Source organism: Aethalodelphis obliquidens, unplaced genomic scaffold (genome assembly GCF_003676395.1).
Source record: "Aethalodelphis obliquidens isolate GAN/ISIS:26980383/991018 unplaced genomic scaffold, ASM367639v1 scaffold63, whole genome shotgun sequence".
NCBI classification, from domain to species: Eukaryota; Metazoa; Chordata; class Mammalia; order Artiodactyla; family Delphinidae; genus Aethalodelphis; species Aethalodelphis obliquidens.
In genome coordinates, this window is record NW_020838007.1 from 10,390,603 (window position 1) to 10,406,133 (window position 15,531).

At 33.6% G+C, this 15,531-nt stretch overlaps 1 protein-coding gene across 1 annotated transcript in view; it reads right to left on the minus strand.

Annotated features, from left to right (window-relative positions):
• The window catches only part of SMCHD1 (structural maintenance of chromosomes flexible hinge domain containing 1), a 129,379-nt gene that overhangs the window by 87,294 nt on the left and 26,554 nt on the right, over nt 1-15,531 (minus strand). The window contains exons 6-11 of the mRNA XM_027088813.1: nt 9,874-9,988; nt 9,632-9,751; nt 5,550-5,716; nt 3,492-3,582; nt 2,574-2,784; nt 56-176 (exon numbers count right to left, since the gene is read on the minus strand). Coding sequence (XP_026944614.1) covers nt 56-176; nt 2,574-2,784; nt 3,492-3,582; nt 5,550-5,716; nt 9,632-9,751; nt 9,874-9,988 — 825 coding nt within the window. The remainder of the gene's footprint in view (nt 1-55; nt 177-2,573; nt 2,785-3,491; nt 3,583-5,549; nt 5,717-9,631; nt 9,752-9,873; nt 9,989-15,531) is intronic.

The following is a 15,531-nucleotide window of genomic DNA, read 5'->3' on the forward strand; positions in this document are numbered from 1 at the left end:
TAGTAAAAAGATTAGATCACAAAACAATATAATTTCAGCAAAAATCAGAACTTACTCTTCAACAGATGTATATGGTATTAGTCGTCCATTCCAAAAACATTCAAAAATAGGTCTTTTCCCTCTTGCTGCTTTCTCAAGTATGAAACAGTCATCATCATCATCTTCATCTTTTAATTCTAGAACAAAGGAATATTGGAACAAAATGTTTATTGCTATAAAGTATACGCAATTTTTACCACTGAGAAATCAATTTCTGTAAGTGAAATGTTAAAGCTACTTCAGAGAAATGGTAACAAAAAATCTTATGATCTTTAACATTGCATTCTATAAAATCGAAAGGTGGCTTTATTCTGTTTGCCCTCAAAAAGGCAGATTTTCAAAGTGGTTCCACATTACCAATAGTGTTTCTCATTACAAAGTCAATAATTGCTAACATACTAATCCATCTGTGTTAGGAGTACTATAGTAGCTACTGAGCCTGCAATCTTTAAAACCTATTTATAAATATGGGAGCTTGAATCCTGTACCTAAACCACAAGCTTCACAACTCTGTCACAACCAGTTTACTTACATAAAAATCATCTGGAAAATCTACAGTATCGAGCAACAGCAAGTTTGCCTAGCTTGGACAAATTAATAACACTGAATGTAAGTTTACTTTATGATACAGCTAGAATTATAACCTATGTTATAAAGCTCAACTGTCTACATTTTTATGTCTGTTAGTAATACATTTTCATATATTTAGATAAATTAGATTCAAACATCATGATCCTGACATAGTAATACCTCAGTTATTCTGGCATTAAGTCATTCCCCCCACCCCCAATAAAGCCTTCTTCTCCCAAAAAAACTCTCACAAGTCCATCACAAGTAAATATTCCTTTCAATCACACCATTTCACTTGCTCTTAGAGAACCCCTCTGATCTCATTCAACTTACTGGCTATTATTTTAAGACATCATTTGAAGAACTTTATCTTTTTGTCTATAAGCATGCAAAAATTACAAATGGCAAATGAAAAACATGCTAGAGACTTCACGGGAGGGAAGGTCACTGAGTAATAACATGTATGAGCACTTACTAAACAAAGTCGGGCACTATTCTGAGGACTTGAAGCAGTTTCTTATTCAACCCTCACAACACATCTATGAGGCAAGAATTATTACCCCCCCAACTTTACAGATACTGAGGCAGGCGGTACTTTGTCAAAGTTTACACGAAGTGGCAAAGATAAGATTCAAATCAGGAAATCTGGTTCCAAAACCTACAATACTAAGGCTATACTAAAGAATTATTCTGAATGAGAAAATTTAATACTGTTAATCTATGAAAATTCAATGCAATCTCAATAATACCAGTAGGATTTTTTTAAAGTGAAAGTACAGTACAAAGTGATTCCAAAGTTTATCCAGAAGAGCAAAAGATTAAGCATTAAGAATTTTCTCAAAAAAGAACAATAGTGTCTTGCCCTATAGATATCAATATACAGTATAAAGGACAAGAGAGTATCATTACTCATGTATAAAAACACAAAATAGGGACTCCCCTGGTGGTACAGTGGTTGCCACAGTGGTGGCACTCTGCCTGCCAATGCAGGGCACATAGGTTCGAGCCCTGGTCCAGGAAGATCCCACATGTCGCGGAGCAACTAAGCCCGTGAGCCACAACTACCGAGCCTGCACTCTAGAGCCTGCGAGCCACAACTACTGAGCCCACATGCCACAACTACTGAAGCCCACGCACCTAGAGCCCGTGCTCCACAACAAGAGAAGCCACCGCAGTGAGAAGCCTGCACACCGCAACAAAGAGTAGCCCCCACTCACAGCAACAAAGACCCAACACAGCCATAAATAAATAAACAAATAAATAAATTTATAATAAATAAATAAAAACACAAACTAGATCAATTCCTTATAGTAAAAAATCCGGATCTATGCACTTATGGGAACTTTATATTATTATGAAAGTGATATTTAAACTATTACAAAAATCATAACGTTCAATAATTGGTGCTAGGAAACTGGAAACCCACAGGGAAAATATTAAGTTAACCCACACACAAAAAAGATTAGAGATGTGTTAAAGATGTAAACATAAAATGATTAAGAAAAAAAACCACAGGATCTTTTTTATAATCTTGAGGTATAAGATACCTTTCTATAGCAAGGCAAAAATCAGAAAGCATAAAGAAAAAACTAGTATGACTAAGTAAAGTTTAAAACTACTTTATAAATACCTACAAAGATAACAGGAAGACAACATGGAGAATATATAAAGGATTACTATGCAGTATATAGCTAAAAATTCACTTCAGGAAGAGATCTATGATAAAAGAATATATAATCTTTCTTAAAGCCACTGCTTTATTCATCTGGAAATGAATATACACAAAAATTAAGAATTATAAAAATTATAAATACTTTAATAACTTAAGAAGATTTGCATGAGGGAAAAAAGTTTTTAAATTTATCTAACCTCAACAGCTCAACTAAGAATTATTATTAAGAAAACAAATCACTATCCTAAATCACAACTTCACATTTTGTAGCTAAGATAACAGATTAACATACTTGATGGAAAGCATGGATCATCAGGATACGTTTCTCTATCATATAAAAAAGGGTGATATCGGATAATCCCTTCCACTACACCATCTCCTTCAACATGAGCCTTGAACTCAAAACTATCGGCTGCTGTATTTATATACAACGTCTGCATGTCATCTTGTATTTCCCTTAGGTTGATAATCTTAGGTGTCTTCCCCTTTTCAAACATAGAAATCTAAAATAAAAATAAAACAAAAACAATTAAATTCTATAGTGACTTTACTTTTGTTCTCACCTATGATCCAACAACAGAACAGGCAAAAACTACTTTTATTTGTACAAGTAATCATCTAGCTTATTGAAATACATATATATTTTTATTTGGATTAAATAGCTCTAAGTAGCATCTCAAAAAAAATACACTATAAAAAACTGAAAGTAAGCAAAGAAAGAGCAAAGCAGAGCTGAAGGATATATTAAGTGATGAGTACATTTAATTCAAGGTTTCCTGCTAGAGGTAGGAAGTGGGATAAAGATGTACATGAAATTCTTCCTGACGTGTGGGCAAGGATACTGAGAACTCAACACTCAAATATTCTTTTCTTCTAAATCTTACTTTACCTGTTATAAGACTTCTGTGAACAAAAGAAACTATTTATTCCTTTTCTTCCCTGCTTTTGAGACATGATATTCAGTTAACAGCTCATATCTCTAGAGAAGACAGAGAAAGGAAAAACCATATACTATAGTAAACAAAGGTTCCACAAAAATACATCTAGGAATAATCTCTTTACTTGCATATCAAATTAGGGAAGTGTTCTGGTAAAAGACAAGGACAGAGAAGTTGTCTATTTACTGACTGAGTTTTCTTGTCCAGAGTAACTTGGAACTAGAACAGATACCTAATAATTCACAATACTTTAAGAAAGAATTTTATCTTACTTCAATATCAATGTTGTTGAAAGGTCCAACTTCCTTTGATGCACGTTTTTCATTCCCTTTTGGGCCATGAATATAGTAATGATAAATATGCCTAAAACATAGAAGAATACCTTTACACTTTTAAATCACATAAAATTACAGTTCATCTAATCTTCTACCAAAAAAAATTCTATAACTACTATTTGGCAGTACTTACTAGGTGCCAAGCACTATATGAAGCATTTTTAAACAGAGTAAACCATTTAATGGTAAAAACAATCCTGAGATTCAGATATTATTACCCTTCATTTTATATAGAAATTGGAATGCAAGAAACGTATATAATTTAATTTACTTAAGGTCACAGAAGTATAGAGTTGGGGGCGCTTCAATCCAAGTCTTTCCAACTTCAAGGCCCAAATACTTTTAAGTACAGTTTATCAAAAAAACTAAAACTAGAAGTTAAGAGGCTATAATTCTACTTGTTAGGGATGTTCTACAAAGGACTCAAATATCAGGGACTATACAGGATTCAGTAACTTTAACTTATGTCCCCAACATGAGAGTATCATTCTGTAACTCTCATCTTTCTTCTCCTATGACACTGAAACAATCTTATGCCAATACTCCTAAAACTAATAAATTCAACATTATCCCATCAAAAACCACCACTTCAGAAATCTTTGTTATTTTATTTTGGCAAATGTTTCAAAAGATTATATTTGGAGGAGATTATTCACCTCTCCCCATATCCCGTATCACATGTGTAATTATTCCTCAAACAGGAATTTAAAATATTCCTTCATATGAATTTTAACTTTTTAAAATTACATTAATTGTCCTAGTTTAAAACACTACTAAGATAAAAGGAAATCACTGAAAATCATGATTTCTTTCTTCAGACATCTCAAAAGTGTTAACATCATAGTCAACAATAAGTTTACAACCATACATTAAGAAAGAGTGCTATAAATAGCTTAGCAAGCGTCTATTTCAAAGAATGGTTAAAGTTATACATCATTCTTTTTAAAAGCAAGAGTTAAGTTATAATTATGTCATTAATGTACACTGAATTCCTTCAGTTAAGAGAAATAATAAAATAACTAATAAAAGATGTTCTTAGAGAAGAAACATTCCAAAGTCCTATTTAAAACTCTTGTGTTACAGAGCCAATAAACATCAATATTCAAGAAAAAAGGCATTCCTAAAATCAATTTCCCCATAAAAAATTTTAATTGTTAATATATATGTATAAAATAGAGAATCTCAAAGTAAGTACAACAGCCCTTTGAATAAATAAGAAAAGATACTTTCTTTAAAAACATGAATTTTGTACAGTATACCCATTTTGCAAGACTAATTAATTCAGGTTAATACAAATTATGGAAACAATCCAGTCAAAGGTCTATACTGTGTAACTACAGAGGAAAAAACTTAAGAGCCATTAAATGTATATACTTCTGATTTGATCTAATGGAATATATACTTCCTAAAAGTTTTCCTGGAATAGATACACAAAGATTTATTTTCAGTATTACTCATGTCACATGAGTGATAGACTCAATACATTCAATAGACTCAATACATTTCAATAGACTCAATACATTCATTCAGTAAACTTTTATTGAGCATCTACTATGTAAAAGGAAACACTGGGATACAGCAGTGCATAAAAAACGACAGACATTCCAAGGTAGAAGGCAGACAAAAATATAAGTAAACTGTGTGGTATGGAAGATTATAATACATGCTACACAGCAAAAGCACAACAGGGGGATCTGGGAGTAATGAGCTGAATTGGATGAACTCAAGTTTATTTTAAATGTTATCACAGTTGTCAAAAAGCATGGGCCTCATGTTTGTATTTGTAATGACCAATACATTACCGGTGATCGGTACAATATTTACAGAATACAGAACCACTTTAATGCTAACATCAGAGTAATGATTCCTGTACTGAAGGGAAGGAAATGGGATAGGAGTAAAGCAGACAGCCAAGAGGCTTCAATATGTCTGTAATATTTTCTATCTTAAAAAAGATAAGAAGAAACATGTCCTGAATCAAATGTAAATACTTACGTTAACTGTCTCGTCCAAAGAAGGAAATAATTTTTCAAGTACTGTATGTGTTCTGGTTGTACCCCTGTGATAACCACAGCAGTAAAGCTATCTTTTTCCTTCTCCTCTGAGATAAGATGATGTAGAAATCTTTCATCATCATTTGTAATGTGAACAGAATCAGACGGCTACAAGAGTGAACATAAAGTACAACACATTACATGCACCTTAATTGTAATTAACAAATAACATTTACATCAACCTTTAATGTGATTCACTTGGATAATTTCAAATACAGGCTTCAAAAATCTTTTGGAGGAAAATGGCCAATTGCAAATCAGCTGAGTGTGTGACAACAATGCTGTGAGGAGAGGGAAGCTTTTACATAGATTGCTAAACTGGCATACATCAAGGAGAATGCTAAACCATAATGCTACACGAACTGGAGAATCATAAAGAAAAGGGTAAAGAAAAATAAATACTGAGTTTAAAACTGTGCCCCAAAATTGAGAACACTTACCCTAAGGTGGAATGAGTCCTTGCTTGGGGTACCTACCACTTAACTTGGTCAGGACCAATGCCCAGCCAGCCCTCCAAGTTCAGGAAAACTAGGATGCAGCCTGAACCCAGCTGGCTTAGCCCAAAGGCACTCTGTTTAAAAGGGAGTAAAATCATCCTGGGCCCCAGTCCACTTTCAGAGGGAAGTGGGGAGGGGGGAGTGGGGGAAAGTTTGAGGATAAGAATTACAAACTTCTCAGTTTTTACTATGAGTCTGTATGTTAAAAATTTCATGCATATATATATATACTATATAAGTTGTACACATAAAAACGTATAAGGATAAAGATACACACTGAACTATTATGTCTAGGAAACTAGTTTTCTTTTTTTAGTAAGTGTGTATTATTACTTTCTTAATAAAAAATAAAAACCAACCCTCCAATATGATTCCAATGCATCCCTACACAGTAAATTACTAATATTATAGCTACAATACATAATATATAAGTAACATTTTATACAGTTTGAGAGTTAGTAGATTAGCTTGGGTTTACTGATGAGGCAGGTTCATTATCCAAATATTTGGATAGCACCTTCTAAGCCCTATGACTCAACTTGGGCATGAGGAAAATAGGGTTCAAGATAAAAGAAAGAGAGCATCCTTCCTCCCTACAAATTCCATCTAATAGATGAGAAACAAATGATTATAAAACAATGTGCCATTAGAAAGCTATAAGCCAAGAACTACAGAGTTAAAAAAATAAAAATGGGGTGACATTCACCCAGCAGATGACTTAATAAAAACATCCCAGACCAATGAGAACATGAAGGATTTGAGACTATAAGGGATACAAGGTAGTTTAGAATATATGTTAAACATATGATGAAGGACGTGGCTGGAAAGGCTGAATCAAGCAGTGGAAATGAGTGCAAGAAAGGATAAATGAAAGGAACTATTTTAAAAGAATTAAATGTGGTGAATGATTAACAACAAGGATTACAGTTACTACTATACTGTTAATAGTTGGAGGAAAGGGGAAGAAAATAAGAAATGCTTATAGATATTTGATTTCAGATGTACCAAAAGGGAGTTATTTACAGAACCCGTGGAGAGGGACATCTAACTCAAACTGGAAATGCGTGTGCTACATAGGATCAATTGGTATTCAGCTGCCATTTGTACCACCTTATGTTGTCCCCTCCCGGGCTGCAGAGGATGGAAAGAAATCAAAAAACATCTATTTCTCAGACTCTTAAATTTTTGCTTGTGGATGCAAATTAGGTTTCACCAATTAGATGTACTAGCCAAAGATTTAGAAGGGAAAAGTGAGGCAAAAGGCCATCTCCTGAGGTTTCTTAAAAGTTTTCTGTTACCATGCAAGGTACTGAAAGACCAGTATCCAGGTTCCAGCTTAAGCATCAGCACTGATACAGCACTAGTAATGGCCAGAAATTCTGTGTCCATTGTTGGAACAATTGTGGCACAAGACTTTTCCAACTCCTGGATCAGAGATAAGGTACTGTGTTTCTGAATTCCAGATCCAGCTGTGGTCCTCCAGCTACCTGATTACAGCAGATGTTGCAGCATCCCTAGAAGGTCAGTTTGGAATACCCTGGCATCATTCTACAAGACTCAGCCTAAAGATCATTCCTTCAGCCCAATAATCATCTAAGCATCTAACTCCCTTTATGAAATCCTTTTCTGTTTAAAATGGCCAGAATGGTTTCTTCCCTTTAAGGAGTCCAGCCTGATTCAATGTTTCAATCTTAAGAAAAAAGTCTTGACAAGAAATACATATTTGAGAACTGTTGGTATTAAGTGGTATATATAAGAATGAATATATATATATATGGGGGGGGGCGTGTGCATGCTAGTCCCCATAGATCAAAAACCATCAACCCCCCACACACCGTACTAACTGATAACAGCTCAGGAAAAGAGGAGGAGCCCCCAAAAAGTAGGCTGGAAAGGACAGGTCAGAAAAAGAAAAGGACTAGGGACCTACTGGTACCCATGAAATGTTTGCTGGGATGAACTAAGCACAAAACACAGGAAAAGCTGGAAGAAATGATAACCCAAGAGACCTCAGTACTATCCAAGCTTTATCATATCCATACAGTTCTGAAAAAAAATCACTTAAATTCTCTGTTTCTATTTTTCACCAGTTTTAACACGGCAAATAATATTTCCACCAATATACTTTATAGGGCTTTGTGATTTTAAGATAACATAGAAAAGATAAGACAGAATACTGTTACATAAACAATATATTAAGATATGTAAACTGTTAAATAAATGCAATAAATTTAAAGAGGAAAAGGTGGAATGACAAAATGAAGAAATTTCTCGGACAGAGGATAATGTTCAGTTATAAAGAAAGTAAAAGTAGCTAATAAACATGAAAAAAATTCAGCCCACTAGTATGAAAGAAAAGGTATTATTTTCACTTATCAAACCACTAACATTCTGCTATCATTCTTCCCTCCCTGCTTTGTTCTTTTGAAAAATAAGGAAATGATCCAACAGGCACTTCCAATGTACCTTTGTTGGGAGTGTATTTGATTTGGGTTCAACCTTTCAGAAAAGCGACTTTGTAATATACACCATAAATATTTCTAAGTTCAAATTCCTTATAACAGTTATAAAAATTCTAACAATTTATACGAAGAAAAAACTGCAGTTCAGGCAAAATGTTGTGCAAAGATACTAATAGCAGTGTCTTTACAATTATAATAAAATCCTTCAAGTAAGCTAAATGCTTAACAGAATAGTCAAATTACTGTACATTTAGCCAAAGATACTATGAAGCTATTAAAAGTGTGTTGTGTACCAAAATACTTTCTAAAATGAAGTAATACTCAAAATATTAATAAAACAGAGCTCAAAGCATAAGTATATGATAAAGTTTAAACTAGAAGAAAATTTGACTAAATATGTCATAAGTACTTTTTTCTGGTATTTGAGACTATTTTTATTTTCTTTATAAAATTTTTACAATTTGCTTTATAAGCAGAAAAGAATTTTTTAAATCTTACTTTTAAAAAAGTTTTTAAAAAATTTTTTAATTCTAAAATGTTTCAAACAGAGAAAAGCTGAATGAGTAATACAACAAATACCATGTGCTCACCAACAAGATTCAAATTTGTGAACACTCTGCTTATTAAAATGAGCATTTGAATGCAAATTTATAACAGAAATAAGTTTCTCGTTTACTTATTTCTCTGGAGCTCAGATTTCTTAAAAGTCTATTACCCTATCACTGTTTTCTACTCTGCTTCTATAATTATTATACAACAAATACTTAAAAACTCACACTCAGTTCAAGGAAAAAAGTTTACAATCTTATGAACAATTTCCAGAAAGCTTACTTGGCTTTATGAGAAAATCTGTTTTCTGAAGACTTCAGCCTGAGAAAGCACATAAATGATCACGTTTGCTATTCACATAATTAAAAGAAAAAGAATGAAAATTTAATTTGAAAATTCCATATCTTCAAGTTTTTAAAATGACATTAGTATCTCAGAAAATGAAGAAAATGTTCTTGTCCTATCATCCATCCAAAGTAATGCATCTACAATTACTGAGTTCAAATGTATTGTACCTTTCTGTTTCTAATATATCCGCTATATATTGCCTCTTTATTTTTCTCCTTCTTCTCAAAATCTTCTTTAGAAAGTACAAGTTCATGAACATCCTGGGAATCTGCAGGTTTGCTTATCATCTGTTAAATATTTAAAAGAGTACTTTATAAATTCCCACAATTTAAACTGGATAAACACATTTAGAAAGTCAACCTCAAAATATTTTGATCAACTTTCACTTTTAAGAAATATTTTTACTTACTCTGGCTGATTGTCCAACAAAGAAAACAGCCTGCTTGCCCCCAACACCAAAATAGGAAATATCACTATTTAAACTGCGTGGCACTGGTAGTGGTCGAACATATCCTGAATGATCACTAAAATAAAACATTACATTAATGCAATGATGTTAAACAAACTACTCAGGTGCTAAAGGAAATTGTTATAGCAGTTTTATAAGTGTTAATAAAATGATCCCCGAGCCAGATAACACCCCTATTCAAATGTAAAAGAATCAGAACCAAAAGCCAAAACATCATCTGGTCCAATGGCTCTCAAAGTTTATTACCCAGACCAGCTGCATCAGCAACACCTGGAAATGCTAAGAAATGCAAATTCTTGGGCCCACCCTGATAAATCAGAAAATCTCAAATATCTGTATAACTCTACAATCTTCCCTTCAAAATTGTTTACTCCTTCAAAACATTAAAATATTGCCTCAATACTAATGGGAATTACAGCAAAGAGATTCTTATTTCCATGTATCATGACAAACGAAGAGCTCTGATTGAACCTCCTACTGCACCATAACAACACTCTGGAGAGTAGGCATCCCTGGTCTCTCCAAATATAGGCAAGATCGCTAGGGACACCATTTCCCAATATCAGAAATAAACAGAATTGGGGATGAGGCTGGAACCACTATTACACCAAATGAAAAGGTTAGAGAGCAGATGCAGCATAGCTGGAAAAATTTAGAGAACACAAAGATACGTTCAAAAACACTTACCCACAAGAAACAAAGAAAAAAAGGAATGAAAAATATCAAAGTGGGACTAAAAACATGAACGACTGAAGGATAGTATCTCACACAAGTTTAAATGTACTTGGAGAAAGAGAGAATAGATAAAAGCTGCAAATATTCTCAAACTACTAAAAGGCATAGATCCACAGATTCAGACCAAAAGAGCCCAAACAGGATACATAAAAAGAAATCCGCATCACAGTGAACACTAAAAACAAAACAGAAGAACTAATAAACAGACTGAGAGAGAAATGGCTTTGCAGGCTTTGACAGCAACAGTATAAGACAGTGGAATATTATCTCCAAAGGGCCAAGAGAAAAGGTCAACGTAGAACTGCGAACTAGGGCTAAATGAAGAAGTTACAGACGATATCCGAGGAAATTTACCATTAAGAGATTTGCTCTAAAGGAATGTTCGTACAAGCACAATCTGACATACAAGGTTATCATAATATGGTAAGTACGAAGGTAATTTTTAAAATATGTATTAAAAAATTTTTAATGTGTTGTTAGAAAAAATGGTGAATATAATTTGTGGGATTTCCGTAGTCAGACTTGAAATACTAGACAACATAAGTATAACTTTGGGAAGGAAGTGATCAGAGATAAAGTGTTCCAAATTTTTTAATATGGGCAAAGGGAGGTGTTCTTTTAAATTTTGAAGTCTGACGTTAATACACATTTTTAAATTTCAAAGACAACCAAGAAAACAAACAGATAAATTCTAAAATATTAAAAGAGAAAAAAAGGGAGAACAACATTTTCAAAAGCAACAACAGAAAGATGCAATGAATTTAAAAACAAAGAGAAAACAAAACAGAGAAATAATGGGATAAATAAAAATATTTTAATTGGTATAAAAAGTTCTCACCCATATATCAATAATCAAAATAAAGACAACAATGACCAGGTAAAACACCGTAATACCAGACCTACAAAACAAAGCACACAAAAAATAGCCCCGACAACATACAACCGCCATACACAAACTCATCTCCACACAACAAAGACACAAACATGCCCCCATGCAAAAAAGCATGCATATACACAAACACCCCACACAATACACAAACCACACAACATGCATGCACACTTACAGTGCTCCCCCAACACAAACACACAATGTATACAACACCAACTATAAAAAGAACATTTAAAAGAGTCAGAAAAAACAGACACCATACATTCTGAGAAACAAAGATAAGATTGACAATGGATTTTTCACTGTAATCTGTGCAAGTCAGTAGAAATGGAGTAGCATTTTTAATGTACTGAAATGTTTAACAAAGTCAACCTAAAATTCTATACTCAACAAAAATATGTTTAAAGGGGGAAGGAGGGTAAGGAATAGATCCAAACTTTATCAGACATACAAAAGCTGAAAAAATTCACTGAGAGCAAACATGAATTATAAAAACTGTTAAAAGACCTTTAGGAATGAAAATGATACTATGGATTTAAACAAAGGAATGAAGACCACCAGAAATGGTAAATATGTGGGTAAACATAAACTGACTCAGGGACTCAAACTAATACTTGTATATGAACGTTCATAGCAGCATTATTCACAATATACAAAAAAGGTAGAAACAAGACAACCATCCATTAACCTATGAATGGAAAAATGTAGTACAGCTGCATAATTCAGCCATAAAAAGGGGTGAAGTTCTGATACAATCTACAACACGGATGAACCCTGAAAACATTGCACTAAGTGAAATAAACCAGAAACAAAACGACAAATATTGTATGATTCCTCTTAAATGAAGTACCTAGAATAGGCAAATGCATTGAAACAGAAAGTAGAACTGTGGTTACCAGCAGCTGGAGGTGCGGAGAATACACAGTTATCTTTTAATGGTTACGAAGTTTCAGTTTGGGAAAGACAAAAATCTTTGAAAATACATAATGGTAATTGTTGTAAAACACTATGAATATAATTAATGCTACCAAATTATACACTTTAATTTAATGTTATACTTTTTTTTCACATTTTTAAGAAAATAACTGTTAAAAAGAGAAACTCATAGAAACAGCAGAAAAATGGTTGACAGGGACTGGGGAGTGTGGGAAATAGGTGGAGGTTGGTAAAAGGGTAAAAACTTTCATCAATAAGATGAATAAGGTCTGAGGAGCTAATGTATAACATCATTAAGTACAGTCAATAACACTATTGCGTAATTTAAATCTGCTAAGAGAGTAGAACTGTGATAAATTAAAGATGTATACTATGCCAGCAAAACAACAGAACAGAGTAGCAGCTAATAAGTCAATGAAGGAAACAGTGGAAGCGCGCGCGCACACACACACACACACACACACACACACACACTCAATTTGAAATAAGGCAGAAAAAAGGGAAATGTGGGGAAAAAGGGAAAAATAAACAAGTAACAAAGATGGTAACCAAGCATACTGATAATCACATTAAATGTAATTGGTCTAAACATCCCAATTAAAAGGCAGAGATCGTCAATTTTAATACATAACCAAATGCTGCCTAAAAGAAACACTCTTTAAATATAACGAGACAGTAGGTTAAAAGGTTGGAAAACGAGTTACCATTTCAATACTAATGAAAACAAAGCTGGAGAAGATATATTAATATCGGACCAAGTTAATAAAAGAATATTACCTGGGAATAAAGAAAAATGAAGCAAATATGCACGTAAATAAAATAGGCTACCTTTCTCTGCTTGAGTTTTTAAAATTACGTTAGACTGTTGAAATAAAAATAACACGGTCTGATATGGTTCTCAGTATATGTAGAGGTAACACTTAAAACTAAATTATAAATGGGTGAGCGTTAAAATACCTAAATAATTTGGTGAGATTTCTGTAATTCACTTTAATTGCAAAATGTCCATACTAAGAGACTGTAATACAGTATTCCCTGGAGCAGCCATTAATAAATAAATAAATAAATAAAAGATATACTCGAAAACCACTATAAAGAAAACAGTGTAGTAAAATATGTTCAAGTAAACCGCAAAAAGGCCAGAAAAGACAAATGCAAAACAAAGGGAACAAACAGAAAAGTTAAAACAGGACATATTTGAGTCCTAATGTACCAATAATTAAAAATATGTAAATGTAATAGTACAAATACACTAAATAAAACTAACAGAGTGAATTAAAAACTGACCAAACCAGGGACTTCACTGGTGGTCCAGTGTTTAAGAATCCACCTTCCAATGCAGGGGACGTGGGTTCAATCCCTAGTCAGGGAACTAGGATCCCACGCACCGCAGGGCAACTAAGCCTGCAAGCCGCAACTACTGAGCCCATGCGGTCTGGAGCCTGCACGCCACAACTACAGAACCCACGAGCTCTGGAGCCTGCATGCCACAGCTAGAGAGAAACCTGTGCACCACAACTACTGAGCCTGCGTGCCACAGCGAAGATCCCGCGTGCCACAACTAAGACCTGACACAGCCAAAAAAAAAAATAAAAATAATAAATATTCTAAAAAGACTATAGTAAAAAAAAATTTTTTAATAAATTAAAAAATTTTTTAAAATGACCCAACCATATGCTGTCTACAAGAAACTCATTTTAAATATAATGATATAGGTATTTTAAAAGAAAATGGATAAGAAAAGGTATACCATACAAACATAAACAAAAAGAAAGCTGGAGTGGCTACAGTATCAAATAAAATACACTTCAGAGCAAGAAATTATCAGGGACAGAAGCATTATGGGAACTTCCCTGGTGGCGCAGTGGTTAAGAATCTGCCTGCCAATGCAGGGCACACGGGTTTCAGCCCTGGTCTGGGAAGATCCCACGTGCTGCGGAGCAACTATGCCTGTGAGCCACAACTACTGAGCCTGCGTGCTGCAACTACTGAAGCCCATGCACCTAGAGCCTGTGTTCTGCAACAAGAGAAACCACCGCAATGAGAAGCCCACGCACCGCAACTAGAGAAAGCCCGTGCACAGCAACAAAGACCCAACGCAGACAAAAATTAATTAATTAAATTTTTTTAAAAAAGGCATTATGATGAAAGGGTCCGTTCACTGAAAAGTCCTAACAATCTCAATTATGCATACAAAAAGTAACACAAGTTAAAAATACACAGATCAAAAAAATTCAGAGAACTGAAAAGATCAGCAAACCTGCAAATAAGTGGAGCTCTTCAATACTCCTGTCTTCATTACTGCTACACAGAAAATCAGCAAGGATAAGAAAGAACTGAAAAATATTATCAACAGATGGAATCTAATTGAGATTTACAGAACACTCCTCCCAGCAACAGCAAAATACACATTCTTTTCAAGGACACAGAAAATTCACCAAAATATAGATCATATCCTAGGGCATAAAACAAATCTTAACAAATTTAAAAGAACTGAAACCATATAGAGTATGTTCTCTGAATATAATAAAGTCAAACTAGAAATCAACATACAGACAAGAAAATCTATTGGGAACATTTGGAAATTGAACAACACATTCCAATAAAGATCCATGGATCAAAAAGCAAGTTGCAAGGGAAATAAAAGTTACACTGAACTGAATGAAAGTGAAATTACAGCGTATTAAAACTTGTGGGATACAGCAAAAGTAGTCCTGAGAAGAAAATTTATAACACAAAATATTCATCTTAGAAAAGAAGTAAAAAAAAATCTGTAAGATTCCACATCAAGATACTACAAAAAGAGCAAATAAACCCAAAGTAAGAAGGGCATAAATAATAAAGAGCAGAAATCAAAGAATTTGAAAACAGGAAAACAAAATTCATCAAAGCAAGCACTGGTTCTTTACAAACACTACCAACAACTATATGCCAATAAAATTGAAAATTTAATGAAATGGACTAATTCCTACTAAAATGTAACTTACCAAAGCTAAATCATTAAGAAATAGAAAGCCAAAATATTCTTATAACTCTAT